This window comes from Hippocampus guttulatus, chromosome 13 (genome assembly GCF_054856545.1).
Source record: "Hippocampus guttulatus isolate MCC_2025c chromosome 13, RoL_Hgut_1.0, whole genome shotgun sequence".
NCBI classification, from domain to species: domain Eukaryota; kingdom Metazoa; phylum Chordata; class Actinopteri; order Syngnathiformes; family Syngnathidae; genus Hippocampus; species Hippocampus guttulatus.
In genome coordinates this window covers 4,763,861-4,784,860 of record NC_141273.1, presented here as the reverse complement: position 1 = coordinate 4,784,860, position 21,000 = coordinate 4,763,861, and the positions used below count along the sequence as shown (strand labels likewise).

Sequence of the window (21,000 nt, the reverse complement as noted above, 5' to 3'; positions counted from 1 at the left end):
GTAGCAGAGGTCGAGCCACAGAAGGGTTCACTAAAGGAGAAGGGGCACATCCTGGCATCTTATCATTATTTTATCATGAGGGGTTGAGTCATGCTATCGGATCCCTCGTACACGGCGCAGTCACTGACAAGGCGGAAGAAAAGCCACTCAATGCGAATTAGGTGCATTTGTGACCTCGGCGGTTGCTAATGTTACATGAGAGATTGTGGCTCACAAATATTCACCCCAAAGGTGATTGACAGGGTTGAGTCTCTAGAATTCTTCTGAACCAAACTCATCCAACCATGACTGGACCATACGTTGTTGCCCTTGAGGCGGTCATGTAAGAGTTAGAGGGCCCTGCCCAAAACGTCCCTACACAATTAGAAGCAAAGAATTGCCTTTGGAAGATAAAGAATTAAGATTCAGGGGTAACTAATGTTTTGAAAAACATTGAATATATGAGTGTGTCCCAAGACTTTTGTTCATAGACAGAATGCCTCCCACTAATTTAGCATCATTTAATAGTCGAATAATATCGGCAGTTCTTGTTCAAACAATCTCAAATAGTAAATTCCACATTAATCTTAAATTTAACGTTAAATCCCATGTTTGACATGTTCTTTTTTCACGGTCAAGAATGGCATTTCTGACTAATGAAAGGCCAAGTTGTGTGTCATAATATGCTTGGACATTGTCAAAGAAGCGTGTGCAGTTTGCATTTTCGAGTTTTTTTTTTTTTTTTATTAAAAAAAGAGGAAGGCTCTCTGTGCAGGACAAATGGATCTGGATAACCATCAGTATCACACAACTCTGCACACAAATTTCCCTCTTGTTTGTGTTGGAATGTATCCTAACACACCAAATGTTTTTCTTTATAGCTAGTAAATATCATTCTTCTACCTGAAAGAAAGAGCAAGCACAACATTTTACAAGTTATGAAACTACATAATGAGGAGCATTTTTTCAGAACACCCCGTATTTTAAACAACGTTCCTCTCACGCACCCAGCGCAATTAAGTCAGTACGTCACAGAGGTTTTGGCTTGTGACACCGGGACACCCCACCCCAAGGGACAACGTCAGCTACAATCAGCATTATTACTTGTCAGAGGGAGCAAAGGGAAGAGGTGGAGGAGAAATATGAATCCAAAGTCAGACAGATTAGTTGGACCACAACAACATTAGGTAGGACTGGAAAATCTAATGAGGTCGGATGGAAGCAATGTTGCCTTTTTTTTTTTTTAACAAAGATAATGCTCAGTTTTGACAGACAATGGCAGATCGATCTTCATAAATGTGGTCGTTGTTTGCCCGGGTGTTGAACTGTACTGAGAGATATTAGAAACATGTCCGATTTTGGCACAGTACAGTTTTACAATCTGCATTACAAGTAAAATAATTATAATAAATTTTAAAAGATAGCAAATAAAAAACATAAAACCCTCCATGATGGGTCCAATCAAAAATGAGCATGATTATATTTTAAAGGCATTTTAAACATCTTGTGTTGGCTCTTTTGAAATTGTTCAGCTTTTACCTCATAGTGTAATTGCAGATTGTCTCTTTTTTTTCTTTGTGCAAACATTAACAGTACATTTTCCAAAGGTGACGGTGCACGGACAGAGAGGGCCAAGCAGTAAAGAAAATATCGAATAGTGTTGCAGTGGCCCACTTTGTGTTGGCGCACAGCAAGGTTGTCTCTCTATTTTTGGGTTTGCAGCGGTCTAGTTCCAGCCATTGCTGCTCATCACAGCTCTCGAAGCCAAGCCCGAGTCCTCAGCCCCCCCCCCCTCCCCTCTCCACCACCTCCATCCCATGACGTCCACTCACATTAGAGTCACACGCGTGCAACACACAGTAGTGCCAGCACACCCACTTGTGACTGCGCAGAACATGGGGACACACTATACAGCAGGCTGGGAGGAAAGAGAGAGATACAGAGAAAAGAGATGCTCACAGAAGGATGCGCTTGTCCTTGAGCACTGATGTCCTTGTCCACTTTTGGCCCATTGCAAGGGCATACAGTAAAGTATATGGTTTGTTATTCAGGACTGAATTCGGTTTTTTTAAGTATATTGTTTGAGATAGCTGAATTAAAAAAAAAATAACATCTGTCAATAGCAGCCTGTATTTCTCTTAAAATTCAGTCGTTGTTGAGTACAGCTCTGCGTACAGGATGTTTGACTGTTATTTAATCCCAAACTCTCTCTCTCTCTCTCTTCTCTCTTTCTATTTTGCATCCTGATGTATCCTTTTTCCCCCCTTCCACCATTATCATTGGACTGAAACACCAAACGCACACATGTATCACAAACACCACTCTCATTTTACCCCGTCCAAATACCACCACATCCAGAGTCCCAGCCTGGATGTTGACGAGAACGGTACATTGGACCTGAGTATGAGCAAGCGTCTGTGCAGCGGCGGAGGGGACTCTGTGCTCACCCCACTAGAGCCCATGTCCCCCCAAAGGCAAGCTGCCCTTCTGGGCTCCCGCTGCTACGGCATGGGCGACGCTGCCGACTGTTGGGACCTGCCTGTAGACTACACCAAGATCAAACACATAGATGAGGACGAGAAAGAGGTAACGGAAGGAATATAAGTATCTTTTGATTCATGTGACAAAATATGTTTTGATTTGGCAAATTCTTGGAACTGCTGCTACATCACTAAAATGTCATCGTCGCATTCTAAATATATTTTTCTAATCACGGAAATGGTGGCCTGTTATGCTTCTGTTACGGAGGAATGTTTTTTTTTTTTTGATACATGAGACGAAACATTCACTATGATGTTTCTGTATAGCGAATATGTTCGGTCCGAATAGATTACTTAATCAGCAGCATGACAAAAACCAGGTCCATATGGTTGGATGAGTTTTGGTACGGAAGGACCTGATGGCCCTGATTTCAACCACACCTATGTCCTTACAAATGCTTCACAAAAAAGAAAAGAAAAAAAAGAACGCTAAAGTCTTGTTGAAAAGTGATACCTAAAGTGGGGTGACTAGAATTTCCTGTCCCTGCAATGTTATGTCACTAATGTTGTCTGTGTCGTGTATTTTCATGTGATCTTGCTTCATGAAAAAAAAAATCAACTCAATGAGGTTGAACAATGGTAATAAAGAGAAATAAGACACAGTAATTTGTAGCATTACGGTAAGATTCTGCTGGGATGGTGGTGGTTTTGAGGGCACAGATTGATGATGCAGATGCTTCACTTCAAACTGTCTGTTCTGTGTCTGAGTTTAAACCCTCGCTCCATGTACAGATTCCAAATTGTCAAACATTTGCATTGCTGTTTGAACATCTTCTGGGTCTCTCGTTTCCTGTCTTCACTCGCTGTCAAATTTGGTACCACTCGAAAAGTAATAATTCAAAATTTCAGAAGCAGTCCAAGTGAATCTGCAAGTGAATTGACCCCAGAAATAAAATGCACTGAGGTATCTCCTCTGTTTGTGTCACGTTACCCACATCGTGCTACCTTTTTTTCCCACATTTTGCTCTTCTCTGAGATGAATTATGCAAAGTAGCACCTTGGGAGGGAGGCGGAATAGCTCATCTCATCAAAGAACTGCTGGAAATCAATGCACCACTGCTGGGTGCATCTGTCGATGTGCACAGACGCCCCAATGTGCTCCCTCTCTCTCTCCCTCTCTCTCTCTCTCTCTCACACTCGACCGCCCCCCCCTCTCACCACCATCCCTCTCTCTGCTCCGCATACGCATTGTCTGGGTGTGTGTTTGAGTCTGTTTTAGTGTGATCCAAAGCTAGCCTATTTACTGCGATGCATGCCTGCATTCTTCCTGTCTTCCTTTAATTGGGGAGGCCTAAAATGACCCAGCCTCACACACACACACACACACACACACACACACACACACACATAGTTTAGGTATACCGGAATCATTTCTGGGTTTGTCTGTTGATAGGCCATACTGTACTTACACTGTGGGCGTAGAAGGAAAAAAATGGGAGAGGAAATTGCATCAACTGCCGTCGTGCCCTGGTTACACAGTGCACACTGCAGACAAAGCACGGGCCTCTTTATGGTGATACGACAGGACGTTTCCATCTAGTGGTTGAATTGTGCATTAAAAGAACAAGCCTAGCCAACTGCCTGAATTGTTCTTAAGAAAGGGGAAAAATCAATACTGTATAGCTGTACCTGCAGTGAAGCTCACAAAGAAGATCCTATTCTGTTCGCAAGGTTAGGTTCAATAGCGACATCCATCAACATCCACATTGAGCCGCTATCCATCCATTTTCTACAGCGCTTGCCCTCATTTAGGTCACAGTTGAGCTGGAGCAGGTGACTATGTGCCCTGGACTTAGCACCAGTCAAATCCAGGGAACATATCGACAAACAATCATTCATTCTCTCATATCCTGATGCATGGACAATTTAGAGCATTCAATTAAAAGAACACACATTTTTGGAATACCTGGAGAAAACTCAAAACTTGAAATAAAAAATCTTCAGTTGATGTTTATATATTTTTTTCTCCCTAGTTAGATACGTCATGTATCATATACTAGAGAGAGAGAGAGAGAGAGAGAGAAGTGGCCCAGTGCGTCGACCTGACAGTGCAGATGTACCAGGATCAATTCCAGCTCCAGCCTCCCTGTGTGGAATTTGCATGTTCTCCCTGTGCCTGCGCGGGTTTTGACCGGGTACTCCAGTTCCCTCCCACATTCCAAAAACACGCATGGCTGGCTAATTGAACATTCTAAATCGTCCCTAGGTGTGAGTGTGAGCACGGATGGTTGTTCGTTTCTGTGTGCCCTGCTTTTGGTTGGCACACCCCGCGACCCTTGTAAAGCAGATCAGAAAATGGATGGATGGATAAAGAGAGAAAGAGAGTGTATAATTTGTTGTAGAACTGTAGTAAAGTCGTCTCAAAATGTGCTTATGAGCCAAAGCAGTTTGTGAATGACATCATCTCTTCCTCTATTTTCTTCATCCTGCAGGATGACCTGGACCCTTTTCAAGACTTGCTGGAGGACCGCTCCTACACCACAGATGTCAACATGCCCAGTCCCAAACCCAAGTATGCCCAGTGCAAGGAGAGTAAGAAGGACCTGATAACGTAAGGGTCAGCCTACAATGACTTATCCATCTTATGTGTACACATTTGCACCTTCCATTTAGGCTCCATTCAGTCATTATTTGCAGAGCACCACTTATCTTGCACTTTTCCATCCTGTTCTGTGTGCTTGCTATATTATTCCATTCAGCAGCTTTATATCCATTAGTCCACACTGAATCAGACTCATCTTTTTTTTACCAAGTTAAAAACTCACAAGGAATTGCTCGACGGTAGATGGTGGGGGAAAAAAACACTACAGCATACTGGGTGAACAATGAAGCTTGCTTGTAGTTTCTCCGTTTTAATCATTCAGTCTTACACATCTAAAATGTAAATCGTATCCGGTGTCGCAACCACGAAATGAATCACAGACAGTGAAGCTAAACTGGAAACAATGAAAGCCAACAACAATGTCAATCAACACCCTCTTATGCAATATTCATATTTTCTTCCCTCCCTTTGGCTTTATAAATCTGTCTATTTTTTCGGTGACAGATGTCCCACACCGGGGTGTGACGGAAGTGGTCACTTGACAAGCAATTTCGCCTCACATCGAAGGTGTGACTTCCTTTTCTCCTGGTGGTCTCCTACTTATTTATTGTTTTCAGCTTACCTCGACTATGCTGTCAAGAGTCCTTTGACATCTGGAAAATTAGCAGACACAAATTCAGTCAGCACCAGTTTAAAGGCTACGTTGAGTCAAGATGGAAAATTACCAATCAACCTTCAAATCAATTCTTGTCCGATTTATTTTTCTTGATTTTTTTTTTTTTTAACCGTTTTGAGTTTGGCAGTTCACGCAGAATGACTGAGTGTTGCTTTTCAAATAGTTGGGCAAGAGTTGAACGATACTAGTCTTGAAGGTACACTTAACCTCATGACACTTTTCTCATCAAGTTGATCATATCTTTGAAAATATGCACACCAATGGATAATTTTAAATCGAAATTAGGGGCATTCTGAGGAGTGCGTGCATGTTTTCGGACACTAATACAGCAACTAATAACACGTCCTCTACATGTCATGGCTGTTTTGCGTTGTCAAGTATTTGTTCATGTGAATTTTGCTACAATTATTTGTGTTCCTCACGATTGTTTTGTTGCTAATGTCAGGGTGTATTTCTCAGTCTCTCAGGTTGTCCGTTAGCTGATAAAAGTATTCGGAGTATGCTGGCCAACAACGCGCAAGAGCTCAAGTAAGGCGTGAGATGACTTGTGTGATTTCAGCTTCCGCCACTGGTCTTGTTTCAAACAAGACAAAGTTGGTCTCATTTCACCTAATTTGAGAGCAAACAATGTGTGAAAGGAGATTTTGCTTCAGTCCCTTTATTCTCTCATCAGCATTTCTGAATGCTAAATAGTTAACGCAACAGGTAGAGCACCTCACTTTTGAGGCAGAATTGCATCAACTCTTCCAACCAATCCCCAAAGATAAATAATTGAATGTAATTTAATGATAGTACGGTACCTATATTATCATATTTATATATATGTATGTGTGTGTGTGTGTGTGTGTGTGTGTGTGTGTGTGTGTGTGTGTGTGTGTGTGTGTGTTAAAATATACTCAACAAAACTTTTTCTTGACCTTTTTTCAAATTGTGTTTGGTGTTTTGGTGATTGATATTGCCGTCTTATATATATGCAAGGGGCGGCCCGGTAGTCCAGTGGTTAGCACGTCGACTTCACAGTGCAGAGGTGCACGGTTCAATTCCAGCTCCGGCCTCCCTGTGTGGAGTTTGCATGTTCTCCCCGGGCCTGCGTGGGTTTTCTTCGGGTACTCTGGTTTCCTCCCACATTCCAAAAACATGCATGGCAGGCTGATTGAACACTCTAAATTGTCCCTAGGTGTGAATGTGAGCGTGGATGGTTGTTCGTCTCTGTGTGGCCTGCGATTGGCTGGCAACCGATTCAGGGTGTCCCCCGCCCACTGCCCGAACACAGTTGGGATAGGCTCCAGCACCCCCCGCGACCCTAGTGAGGATCAAGCGGTTCGGAAAATGGATGGATATATATGCAAATATAATTTTCTTTTCTTTTCTTTTTTTTTTTGCCATGATGCTTGGCCCTGAGCCCTTTTTGTGTTTTCTGCCCCAGGTGCCCGACACCAGGGTGCGACGGTTCGGGACATATCACTGGCAACTACGCCTCTCACAGAAGGTACACAATACTGACTTCACCAGAAATAGATCAGCTGACTGTACTCTTACAAAAGGTGTCCTATTTATTCTGAACTATCCTTGTACCATTTGCAACAATTTATCTGCAGCCTCTCAGGGTGTCCGCGGGCCAGGAAAAGTGGGATAAAGATCATCCACAGTAAAGAGAACAAGGAAGACCAAGAACCTATCAGGTAGCATAAAGATGACTTGAACCGTGGGATCAATACATATGGTATATACAGTACATATCAAGGTTATTGTAGTTAATGAAAACTAATAAAATTTCTAAAATGCCAAAAAAAAGCCTTTCATTAAGAAAACAAAATTAGAGGGATTAAAAAACATTACTGAAACTACATTTTACATTTATGAAGCTTACCAAAATGAACTATATTATAATGAAAACATCCTGCATTTTCGTCTTTGTCAATTAATTTCATACATGAGCTTTCGAGGTTTATTTTTAATGTTGAATATTCTGCATTTACGGAAGATGGTAGGTCAAACAGTCAGTTGGAAATATTACTTTACTTGACTTGCTTACTGTACGCAATACTTTTTGTGACCTTTTTTTTTTTCATCTTGCAATCTTGAAGCATTTTCGAAAAGAAAAAAATAACGAACCAACCCTTCGCAAAACTACGGTAATTAAAACTAACTGAATTTAAAAGACTGAAGTCAAAAACCAAATAAAAACTGACTAGAATGAAAAAACTCCCAAACTGTTGTATGCCTCCTACAAAAGTCCTAAAAATGCACAGTGAAAGAAAATAAATACGACATTAAAACATGGTCTTGCATCTGCATGGATGTTTGCGATGACAGATCTACAATGATGGGACAGAGTTGCAGGTGAGACTTGCGCATGTTGCCATTCAGCAAGGTGAAAATTGTGCAGTGTTTGGATCGCTCCTTCAGAACCACCAGAAGAGAAGGGAGTGACTGGCAGTCAGAGAGGCAGGGAGAAATTGATTGGACGTTACCGAAATCCCTCAGTGGGCTTTTGTGGGCCTCACTCCTGCAGCCCAATTGATTTCTCTTGTGGTGCAGAACACAAACACCACACTTGGGCTCTTCTCAAACTAAATGTTTGCTGGCGGGTGATGTACCATGTGTGACTGCCAGAATGAGTGGCTGACATTGAACTATATGTGTACAGTATTTGGGCGCCGTCATACTGTATATTGAAGAACATGATATCAAAAGGTGGCAGCACGGTGGCCTAGTCATTAGAATGCCTGCCTGACAGTTCCGAAAGTTTGGGCTTCGAATTCCGGCTCCAGCCTTCCCGTGCTGAGTTTTCATGTCCTCCTTGTGCCTGTGTACTGTATAGGTTTTCACCAGGTACTTTGGCTTTCTTCTACATTTCAAAAGCATGCATGTTCGGCGAAATAAAGACTCTAAATGGCCAACCCGCGGCTCGCAACCCCCCTTATTTCATGCTGCTCTTGGAGTCTTTTTCGCTCTGAATTTAGCAGCACGCCGTTGTCAAGCCCATTCATTGTGTGTTCGGTGAAGGGCGGTGACCTCAGAATGGAGCGCTAGTGAGCCAATATGGTCCAGCTATATCTGCAAATGGGTGTTCCCATTTTGGATGAGGAACGCCTCGTGGAGCTGGTCCTTTCTCAAGAGAGGCTGACAAGCAATTTACTGCTATTTTGGCTGACTTAATTGCAGGTAACAGCATGAGGACAATGGAAGTAGCCTTGATAAATACAGTGCATTTACTCTATTAATAATCAAAAACATCTTGTCATCTCCTCCTCCTCCTTAAAATGAGCAAAGACTGCAAAAATACATTTTGTCGAGATGCAGTCTGCTTGTCCAAACCAGTGCAGAGAGCCTCACTTTTTACTTCCTGGTCAGCTGATAGGTCATCATTACCAAATATGGGCAGGCTGTTGCGCATGTGATAAAGGCCTCTTGCATGTGTACTTGCAAGACCAGCACAAAAACACAGCAAATCCAGCATATTCTGTGAGCACATACGCTGGTCTGTGCTAGGGGATATTCAGCGGGCTCATTCTGCCTTCCATGTTAGGCATCATTTGAGCATTTCAAGGCTTCAAATCTTCATTGGTACGTCAGTTCCCTCCATGCAATCATCAACCAGGAATTTTCCAGGGGGCTTAACTTCACAAGCACAGGGTGCTCTCTTCTAAAGGCCAGGCAGAAATGTCGACACAATTGCTCTCAAAATGTATGATCAACTTGCTTGGAACATTGCGCATGATAAGATGCCAAATAAAGAAGGGGAGTTCGCCAAAACATGCAAAAGAGAGATCGGGATTGAGGGGACAGGATTGCGGCAGTTGATGTGCGCCCATACTGTATGTATGATCTGGTGCTTTGCAGTACCACGGTAAGAATTGTGGCTCTGAGCCTCCGACTGCTTGGCCACCCTTGCTCTAAATGTGTCTGTTAGCGTGGATGTTCATTTGTCTGTACGGTATGTGCCCAACTATTGTCTGTCGACCAATCCAGTGTGAACCCTTGCCCAAAGATAGGAGAGGCTGCAGCAAACCCGCGAACGTAATGAGGTCAGGGGCTATAAAAAAATTTAAAAAATGGAGAGATGGATATAAATGGTTGCTGCGGCTCTGTGGAAAGTGTATTTGTAGTTTTGGTGCTCAGATTGAATAAGCATTGAAAAAATAATAATAAAGTACTTTCAAATGAGATGATTATCTAGGTAAAGAAATCTGCTTCCATTGTTTTTGTCGTCTTTTATTTATGCATATCAAACATCAGCTGCTTCGTGTGAGGCAAATGTCCCCGATGAACATAGTGCATAATTAGTTTGTGCACAAGAAAGCTTTTCTGGACATGACTGTTTAAGAGATTGAAACAGACAGACATGTTTCAAGACATTGAAGTAATTGTCTGAGTATCACATTAAAGTGTTAATCACCAAAATTCTAATGAACAAAATTCCCATTCAAAAGGGTAGTCTTGAATGCTGTCACGGGAGAGGCCCCCCGAGATCAAATCAAACAAGAGGGAACCGGGAGGACAAAAAAGTACCACCACATTTATGTTACTTCAATTTCCCCATTGAAAAAATAAATCAACGTCTGTCATCGTTCAGTTAAAACGAGACGTGTAAAGTAAGAATTTTGCGTCATAACAAAACAATTAAATACTCTTCCATTAGACAGCAATTAACCTGTTTGTCCACCTCTTGCCATTCCTGCAACAGAATGAGAGTTTGGCGTTCAACTAAACAGGCCCACATTACACAATGACTAAGTCACTTTGTAACATTTTTGGTTGGTGTTGTGCGGACATTATTCAAATATATTGCACATACATTTAAAATGTGCTCTGGCTCTAAAAAGGAACTACAATTCTTAATTCTGCAATATGTTTCGGTTGACAGCCAAAGGAATTAAAAGAATATCGGAAAAATCATCAAGTTGATCTCAAATCAATACTTCACAATTTGCCGACAAAAATTAGGCTTCTTGAGCCTGACATTATCTTCACCATAATCCATCCGGTGACAAATGACATCTGGAATGACTTCTATCCCGACTGCATCTGATTAGCAGCCGTGCTGTGATGCATTGCGTGTGTGATGAGACTATCAATGGGATGCCTGTAAAGTTGTTGATCATGTACAGGATAGTATTTTAGAACCAGGAAATATAAAGAAGGTCTTACGCATGCTCACTAAATGATCAATCCTCTGAAGTTTAATAAAACCCGACAGTGGTTCTTGGATTTTCCTTAATTTATTTTATTTTTTTTTATGTGCTGAGCGTCAACAATGAACGTTTTTGCATGTCCTTTCATAGCAGTTGGTCTTTTCCTGTAACTCTCAATGAGGTGTGTGCTCCTGCCGTTTTTCTAAATTGAGCAACCTGCTTCAGCAGTCTCAGGTTTGAAGGATGCCTTCTCAAGATGGCATCTTTCATCTCCTTCAGTTGTTCAATCGGATTTAGATCCGGGCTCATGGAAGGCCGTTTGAGAATATTCTGTTGTGTTGTTCTTTGCCAGTCACGGTTGTCGTTACCTGTGTCTGTTTTGAGTCATTATACTGCGTTTCGGACACTGGGCAGCGCATCCGGATCCAGAATGTTGTGATAGCCTGCTTAATTTTTGTACCCTGCAAAGATTCAAAACATATTTGTAATTGTTCAGCTGATGTGACTTGCAAAATCTGTCCCAAAGTCATTGTGTCTTTTGCTGTGACAAATTCCATTCTTGTCAGTTTCTGGTTAGTTCAGTGATCGTTCTTGCTTTTTTATTTCTTTAATATGGAAGGGTGGGAAAATTTTTGCCTGTGCCATGTGAGCAACTAAAACAACACGTTACCTAATATGAAACATGGAGGGAGGTTCTTTTTTGAAGGCTGCTATTAATTATCTGGAAGGAGGTGAAACATGCAATCTGATCAACACCGCGTCATTTGTTCACGACGAACGGGTCAAAGTAAGTGCCAACGGGATCTGACATTTCGTTGCGAGTTACTAAAATCGTTGGATTGTCTCCAAGTGTCACTGTACACAAGAGGACAACAGAGAGTAATAGATGCTATAGCCAGTCGTGCACAGTAATGCAGCTGCGTCATTGACATGAGCAACACATGACCGTGAAGGTCTCCTGTAATCAATATAAATGTGATGGAACAATGCAGATCAATAGAATTATTAGCATATGTCATCTGTGCATGTTTGACTCTTGACCCGGCAGGTGTCCTGTTCCTGGTTGTGATGGTCAGGGTCATGTGACAGGAAAGTATGCATCCCACAGAAGTGCGTCAGGATGTCCCATAGCTGCCAAGAGACAAAAAGATGGCTACCTAAATGGCATCCAGTTCACATGGAAGTCTGGCAAGACGGAGGGAATGTCCTGTCCCACGCCGGGCTGCGACGGCTCAGGTCATGTCAGCGGCAGTTTCCTGACACACCGAAGGTACTAATTCATAATTAATTGCGCCTGTGTTGATTTTCTCTGGGGCTTCCTCACACATCCCCAAAAGATGCACGTTAGTTTTTTTTTGAAGACTCGAAATTGTCAAAAGGAGTAAACGTGAGTGTGAGCCCTACGACTGACTAGCGACCAGTCCAATCCACACCATTCGTTAATGTCAGCCAGCTGGGATAGGTTCTAGTTTACCCGCGACCAAAATGAGGACAAGCTCGACAGACAATGATGGACGTCACATTTTGGGAAGTGTGTGTTTCCCAAATCTTTTACGATCAAAGTAGACCAAATAGAAATGGCCAACACATTGCCAAAACATTTCCAAATATGCTATATTAATAATCACAAATGTATCAATTAAATGATCGTGACCATTTTTTTAATGAGAGAATTAGATAAGACATTACATCCACAACAAAATGAACTCAAGAAAATGCATGCCTGCTGAGTGAGTAATAAAAATGCTTAGAGCAGGTGTCAAACTCAAGGCCCGAGGGCCAGATCTGGCCCCCATATCCGTTTATGTGCCCCGTAAAAAAGCTAATTATATGTATCGCCCTCCTCTTTCTTACTAAAATATTGTTTGCTCTTATAAAAATGAGCTATTGCAAGCATTTTTTTTTGTTACCAATTCCCCCCTTAAAAAAGCGGCAATATGATATGTAATATGATACGGCAATGTAATATTTGAACAAACACTTATTACTGGCCTCTGATTTCAAAACTCCATCACTTCACTTTCTTGTGTATATATCATAAGGTGTTCATATGCTTTTGGGGTTTAGAATTCATGGCCATTTCTAAGGAAGCCATAACTATGACAAAAACTAATTTGACACCCTTGACTTACCGCATTTTACTTGGACAAGTTGCAACTCAATAAAAACTGTGACGCCTCTGCTTTGCAGTTAGAATTTTGTGTAATAATCGCTTTTGCACTGGTGCATGTTCGACTGAGTTGCAGAATGTTTACCAAATTTCCTATGTCACTGCTTTCCCAGTCTGTCAGGCTGTCCGCGTGCCACCTCAGCCATGAGGAAAGCCAGGCTCTCTGGAATGGACATGCTCACAATTAAGCAGCAGCGCAGCAGCAATGGTACCAACATGACTAACATTCACTATGGGGACTTTCCAAATGTGTTGGCGATGTTTGTTGTAAATAATGACACACAGGAGTGACACCCAAACCAGAAGCTGCCTGCGCATAAATCTCACGTTGATTAACTGAGCTGACACTTAACTTTCGCCTTTGCTGAATTTTAGATACTCATAAATGATGAGAGAAGATCATAAGCCAAAGTTGTCTGCGATTCTTTCTTCCTTTAATTGACTAAAATGATCCATGTCAAATATTTCAGAGCGGTGAAGATTGTGTCTCATAATGTCCTTCATAATTCATCGCTGCACAGTTTTAATGTGTCATTTTAATGATCCCTATCAAATATGAAGTCGACTGTAATATTTTAAACCTTTGCGGGGCCCTTGCTCTAACGTGAGACTTGCTGCTCTGTAGGGTTGGATCACGAAGAGGAGCTCAAACATCTGGATGAAGAAATCAAAGACTTAAGTGACTCAAATTCACAAGTGGAAGCAGACATGATCAAACTCAGAACTCAGGTAGCACATTCAAACGTTCACATTTATCCCAGCTGACTGACTGACACATGCTGGTCATCTCTGTAAGCCTTGTGGCCTCCTCTCTCTTTTCAGATCACCACTATGGAGTCCAACTTGAAGTCCATGGAGGAGGAAAACAAGGTGATTGAACAGCAAAATGACTCTCTCCTGCATGAGCTGGCCAACCTCAGCCAGTCACTGGTTAACAGTTTAGCTAATGCCCAGCTCCCCCATATGGTAAGGGCCCCAAGGAGCAGCAAGCCAGACAGTTGCGGTTAATAGTCATTGCAGAGAGGCTTGCTTGTGTCAATGTTTAGAATGTTGTATTCACATTCATGCTGTTTTGTGTGTGTGTGTGCGTGTGTGTGTGTGTGTGTGCGTGTGTGTGTGTGTGTGTGTGTGTGTGTGTGTGTGTGTGTGTGTGTGTGTGTGTGTGTGTGTGTGTGTGTGTGTGTGTGTGTGTGTGTGTGTGTGTGTGTGTGTGTGTGTGTGTGTGTGTGTGTGTGTGTGTGTGTGTGCATTCCTTGGAAAAAAATAATGTCTGTTGGGTGCTCATAAGAAGGATGGACATTGGTTACGTTTCAACAACTTGAATATTGTCCACAATAGAATCAGGTATCAAGAACATGAATATTGCACACAAAATCATCTTTTGATAATATTGTTTCGGTCTACATTTTCTGTTGGTTGGGATATTTACTTTTCTGTATGACTTCATTTAGAATTTACCGAGCATACTTTCAAATTAGATGTCTAACTACAGGTAGTAGGATGATTTCATCTGAAAAGTAAAATTCCTCGAACACAAAACACAGAACACAAGTTAATGCTTTTTTAGGGACACATTTTCCGCAATAAAAATATACGTGCAAAATCTTGGAAGTCTTCAAATCCACATTACATTTTAAAATGCATCTACAGTAACCAAGTTTAATGAGCCCAACTGCATAACAAGTTTAGCCTCAGGTGAAAATAGACAAAATAAGAAGAGTGAAGAGGAAACAAAGGTACTCTCACAAATTAAAGCAATCAGATTTGTAAATTGTTTTTTTTTTAAAAAGACCCTGCAACATAATCTCTACTTTAAGAGTCGGATCTCTAGAGCATGAGCATAGCCTTCCAGATCCATAATGACTTTCAGAAGTTACAGTACCAGTAATCTCCAAAGTCTATTGTAGCTGAGACAGATAGTCAAGCTTATAAATGAAGCAGAATAGCAAGCTAACTGCCACTCTCATGTTTGACAGGTTACCCAACTCTGCCTGGTCTTTAAGCGTCACCCCACTGTCCTCTATCTCATTTGAGCCACATTGTCTGACAGGATAGACTCCCACTGAGGTGTCTTTGATGCCCCAGACAGACAAGATGTCACCATACCAGTATTGTGTCTATGTCACAGACTTGTCTATTTCAAACTCATTTTAGGCAAGTCGTTCCACTGTTTTTCAGATACTTACTCCCCCCCACAACCATCCAACCCATATGTCTATGACACATGTGCCCATGATTCTCGTGGGGATGTGATTGGTTGTTCACGTAAAGATATCATCTTGAGATTGAACTCGGGAACCCGTCATTCAACATAACCAGAGTAACCCAGATCATACTGTATGATAAACTTTCTGGCAACATGGCGTAAGTTTGTACATGCCATGCATTGAAGTGTTCTTGGTCAGAGAAAGCAAAAAAAAAAAAAAAACCCATCAACAAACCTGAAGTTCATGAGACTTTATTCTGTTAATGAGATCTAAGTCAAATTATTATTACTGTACTATTACTGACAATGCAGCGATGTGGTTTTGTAGGAGCAAAATATACCCAATCAAACTGCCGTAGACCAATTACCACATAAAGAAAGGCAAAGTTACGAGGTTCAGAAAAAAATGACATGCACACATTCCCACTTAAAGAACCAGGATTCAAACTGCCAACTCTACGTTTGCCCAACGAATGTTAACTCATTTCTGCTCTCAAAAATACAGTACATTAGTTGGACTCAGCGCCACATATTCTATCCACAGATTTATTCGGTCCTATTGGAGATATCTGCACAGTCCCTTGATGATTGACTCTTACCACTTCAGTGTCCTCCCTCTGGAAAGAGATCTTATGAGCTGGTTTTGGACTTTGGCATGGGAGAAATTTACCATCAGGTTGCGTTAGGTTTTAGAATGGGAAACTAGATGCTGTTCCATACTAAATATTTAACCCCACCCCCAGGGAGTGCTCAAGAAAAAACAATCAATACTTGCTTTCTCAATCTCTTTCAGGATGCTCTTTGTTCTAATCAGTCTTCCTTGCTTACTCAAATAACTTGATCAGTCGCCTGGATGGTTGGAGAGGAACCTCCTATTGAATACATTTATCAATTAAATAAGTTAGCCTGAATATGGGAAATGATCATTCATATATCGCTCATGTCTGAAAACATTAGGTTGAAGATGTGAAGTGGGACAGAGTAAGCACTTCCCAATAGCCTCAACCTTTTTTAGTCGAGAGATTTTACCAGTCGATGGTGCTGTTGAACTGTGCTTTCGGAGAGAAATGAACACTGTCGTACACGTGACAGCTGTTAAGTGATTGAGCTGACAAAATGAATTGTTGTCTTATTAAACATTTTTTGATTTTATTTTTGGCTAGCGAAAATGAAAGAAATTACCATATGTACACTTTGGAATGTAAGACTTGCATACTACAGTCTCCAGATGCATCTTTATTACAAATGGAGTAAATGCTAAAGGATTTGTATAGTTAAACATCAGTATAAGCATTTCTTGTATTCCTATAAATTCATGTAAGAGCCCGTATGTTCCTTATTCCCACAGAAACCGCTGCCGCACAAAGAACCTCTTCTTCGGAGTAACAGTTGCTTACAGCTCCACCAGCAAGTAAGGCTTTGGAATTCACTTTTACGCTCATAAGCTGCAAAAATATATCAATAATGAATTTTATGGACTGTTTTAGTAGACACAATACCAATGAACGGGTCTATTTTTTTTTTTATCATACCTAAAACGCACTGGATTAAAAGGCGCATTATTTTTGTGAAGAATTGTATTTTAACCCTTTCAGGCACAGCAGTTACTAGAGTGGTCAGCTTATCATGTAATCAGTTTACAGGGTGCATGAAAAGGGTTAAATGGGTTATTCTAATTGTACCTTATATTTATTTGATCACTTTTACATTACTTGCTTGTGTTTGCATCTAAGCAGATTCTAACAATTCTGAGTATGTCTGTTCATATTTTTGTCTATTCATCGTTTTTTTAGGTCAGCATTGGACAGGAGACCTTGGTTTATATTCTCTGTTCTATTTAATTACAAAGATGATGAAATAAGTTTATTACCATGCTTTTAGTGACCTTGTCCAAAATGAAATGGGGATGGGGCTGTTGGTTATTCCTGATTTAGAGCGTTTGTGGATTACTGTACAGGATCAAGTGGTGTGTTGCAAGACATGTGTCCGTACAATCGCTGTACCGTATTTATTTTTAATATAGAATCATTTCAAATTCATCATAACTGATTCAACAATGTTATCGTTTGCATTTGTGTACTGGTCTCAACAAAATAAAATAATAAGAACAACAAGAACAATTTAGATTTATACAGAGCTTATCAAGGGACATGAGGACACTGTATTTGAAGGGGTAATTAAAAAGTATATGTGTGGGGAAAAGGTAAGCACCTTGGCACGTGTGTGTCTGTGTGTGTGCGTGTGTGTGCGTGTGTGTGTGTGTGTGTGTGTTACCGTCTTACTGGAAATGAGGTTCCCTTTTATTTCCTTTAATTTGGTCAATTTACATACCATATTAAAGAGCTTAAAATTTGTTTGATTGACTTGTGAAGATCCACCCATTCATTCATTTTTACACCTCAGATTTGTGAGACAAATTTGCTGCCCACTTTTGCACGGTGATGCCAACCATAAGGACCTGCCACATGTATTGACTTATTTAACGCCTGTGTTAGATCTTCAGATTTAGATCTGTATGTTGCCGTAATCAGTAGTTCACATATATGTCAGGAGGAATGTGTTGCTCTAATCGCTTCATGTTGTGTTTTTGGATCTACAGGAGCCCATTGAACAAAACTTTGATGCCTACGTCACTTCCTTAACGGACATGTACACCACCCAAGACCAATACCACAGTCCGGAAAACAAAACCTTGCTGGACAACATCAAGCAAGCGGTCCAAGGGATCCAAGTGTAACCATTTGTGAAAGGCAACCTCATGTTCACCCCTGCAATATGTGGACTGTCTCTCCGAATTCCTCAAGAGCGGTGAAGATTCCATCTCCTCTGTGCAGAGCAGTTACATATAATGTACAGTGTTAAATATTCTGAATAATTTAAAAAAAAAAGAGAGAGAGGTATTATGCTTCGTAAGAGACATCCGAGAATTTCGTTTCTTTTTTGGGGATGGGGTGTGGGGGGGTTCTTGCTTCGAGGAAGAACACAAAAGCATAAACAGCAAAATAGTTTTTGAGGACATTTTGTACGTTTTCATATGAGCTGACAGTGTCATGTAATGTTTCTAACTGCTCACATATGCACATTTTAGTGTATACTACTGAACAGTAAGCTGATACTAACGGAACACGAGTTCTTTTTATTGCTTGACCACAGAGCATTTTAGATGACAAAACAAAAGCTGAGCTGGACAGTGATCTAAATGGACAAAAACAGGTGAAGATGAAACAAATCGTTTTCCCTTCAAATGGGTGGTTTTACATGTCTTGCTTGTGGAGTGCTCAAGGGCAAGAGCTGGCTTGCAAATGACTTTTATTTATTTTTATTTTTGACAATGCTTGAAAAAAATATGTTTTCATTTATTCTAAAAAAAAAATGTGTAGCTGAAGTTTGGGGGGTTTGTAATCGGTGCTGTAAATGAATCTGGAAGGGGAAACTGACCGGACGTTTGTATGAATGTATGTATGAGCAGTTATATTGTTAACATCATTACACGGAAACCCAATGGTGGAAATCCCATAATTTAGCAGACCAAATTAATTCCCAGGGGAACAGATCTGTGCAGTGCATGTACGGTCACATGCATCTCATCCTATAATCTCAATTCCACCTGTTAAAACAACGACCTAGATATATCATTCACATCCTCCTATTAAATCCAAATTGTGTTGCTATAATCAAATATTTCAGCAATATAAAAAGTAAATAATTTGCTAATTATGGTTACGAGATACAATCTGAAAAGAGACAAAATATGGGGTATATGCAATTTCTTGTTTTTAAATCGTGAGGCAACACTAATCTTTTTAATATAGCTATGTAAAATAGTGATTTTTTTTATACAAATCTTTTAATACAAAAAGTTTTTTAAAATAATGTAGGAGGAATCTGATTGTTGACCTCTCCAAGTGAAACGCTCATTTCACTTTTTTCAGTAATGTTTTGCACAGGGACACCTTCGTTTCCATGTTCTGATGTTCTTACAGAACTAAAAGCAGTACCCGAGAGACAAAAAGGAGGGTTTTGTAAAGAGTATTTATAGACAGCAGGACTTACAGGGTCACTGTCCCCACATATGTGCCAGTAGACTATTTGCACTTGTCCTTGAAGATATTATCCTTACATATGGCAACGTGCAATTTTCCAGGTGACCTCTTTGGCACACGATTGGAGCAACCAACAGCTTGGAACCACTGTGTGGATTAAGTACCACTGAAAAAAGGAAGAACAGGGAAGAGGATGACTATTACTACAGCAGTTGTACTGTAGGTTATTGTAAAAACATGATCAATGTTCATTTTTGCTATGTTTTAGGAAGATGAAGTTAGCCCCCAGCAGCACTTTATATCTAATCATTGTACAAAGGAATTAAGTAATCAATCAATTCAAGTTTAAAAAAAATCAAAAGAAAAAAAGCAGAAGACAAAAAAAAATTTAAAAAGGCCTGGTGAAACAAGACCTTTTGAGAGGGTGATACAATCCAGCATCACACACAACCAGCGTGACGGTCTGCACCTCTCCATTCTGTCGTTCAAGCTGTTAGCAGTCATCAGAATTTGCCTTGTCCGGAGCAAATGGAACCGAATCTCATCAAATGAACTTTGCCGCCCACTTTCCAGGACTCTCTCCTGCGCATCATCCATAACTGCATTCACCTTTTTTCCACGGCATTGTGTCTGCAGCTTTTTGCCAATATAGTGATGCTTCAGTCGAGTGATTGCTCGTGCAAGTTTTTTGGATTAATTTGTAATTATCAGTCAAAACGGAAAAGGAGATTCTTAAAGCACAAACTGCTCATCTGACGTTGGTACATAAATAACTTATCTGAAGAGTTATCTGTGACTACAAGGAACACAAAAAGGTTGCAAAATATTTCGATTGATGACTTTTCATTAAAAAAAAAAAAGATTATTGACCATCAGATTTTATTACTTTATTTGCACCATTTAATTTTGAGATGGGTTTCAGTGACCATGAACAAAGACTGGATTTTGTATGAACTATTGTGCTCTCTGTGGAACTGAAGTTTGATTTATTTTTTTACGACACAGCATGGATTTGTTGACATTTTAATTTTGCTATAAATGTGTGAAATCACAAGTTGCTGTGATATTTCATTTATAAATTGTGAACTTTGTACAATTTTTGTCATGCTGGATGTTGACACATCTTACTCGAATAAAGAAAAATGTGTTGCCAGAGGCCTGTAAATTGCCTCATGTTCTTTTTGTTTTTCTTGTCATAATCTCCTTAAAGTCTTATTGGAAAAGTACCGATTATTTTTTTATTTTTTTAAATTGACATCGAAAATATTTTTTGCATTGCGTCCATTGTCTTGTAGACACAATTGTTTCTCTTAAATAAGATCAAGTACTACTTTCACGCGTTAAATTTAATGCGTAGCATTCGTGCTAGCTTTGAAGCTAAATGTTCAGAACGCTTCTCTTTTTAATGGCTGCCTAGCAAGGGGAGGGTTCTAACTGTTCTTCAGAAGTGATACCTTTGTTACTTGATACTTGAAAATGATATACAGTACTTTCATAACTCACCACCAAGGCAACCGTGGATCAAAAGTTGCTGTGGATGTTGCTGTTGTGTGACATGTTTATGATTTCTTAATGATTCATTCGAGTGCATCCATTAAACTACAGTACAGCGATTCGCCAGCAGATGTCAGACAATGCAAACGGTGCAAGAGTGCCTCTTGACTCGCAACTCCAAGTTGTTCATAACCTGATGTTAAATACGTGAG

The 21,000-nt window shown here is 40.5% G+C and overlaps 1 protein-coding gene across 8 annotated transcripts in view; it reads left to right on the top strand.

Annotated features, from left to right (window-relative positions):
* The window catches only part of myt1lb (myelin transcription factor 1-like, b), a 120,557-nt gene extending 100,108 nt beyond the window's left edge, over window positions 1–20,449 (top strand). For 5 of the 8 annotated variants that reach the window (XM_086127334.1, XM_086127335.1, XM_086127332.1 and 2 more), the window contains 11 exons: window positions 2,338–2,565; window positions 4,952–5,070; window positions 6,197–6,265; window positions 7,164–7,226; window positions 7,336–7,419; window positions 11,924–12,145; window positions 13,159–13,253; window positions 13,671–13,774; window positions 13,868–14,011; window positions 16,600–16,662; window positions 17,851–20,449. In XM_086127334.1, coding sequence (XP_085983460.1) covers window positions 2,338–2,565; window positions 4,952–5,070; window positions 6,197–6,265; window positions 7,164–7,226; window positions 7,336–7,419; window positions 11,924–12,145; window positions 13,159–13,253; window positions 13,671–13,774; window positions 13,868–14,011; window positions 16,600–16,662; window positions 17,851–17,988 — 1,329 coding nt within the window. In that variant the 3' untranslated portion in view covers window positions 17,989–20,449. Of the gene's footprint in view, window positions 1–2,337; window positions 2,566–4,951; window positions 5,071–5,565; window positions 5,629–6,196; window positions 6,266–7,163; window positions 7,227–7,335; window positions 7,420–11,923; window positions 12,146–13,158; window positions 13,254–13,670; window positions 13,775–13,867; window positions 14,012–16,599; window positions 16,663–17,850 lie in introns of all 8 variants that reach the window. The other 3 variants (XM_086127340.1, XM_086127336.1, XM_086127339.1) reach the window with 3 other exon arrangements.
* Window positions 20,450–21,000: the final 551 nt, after the last annotated feature.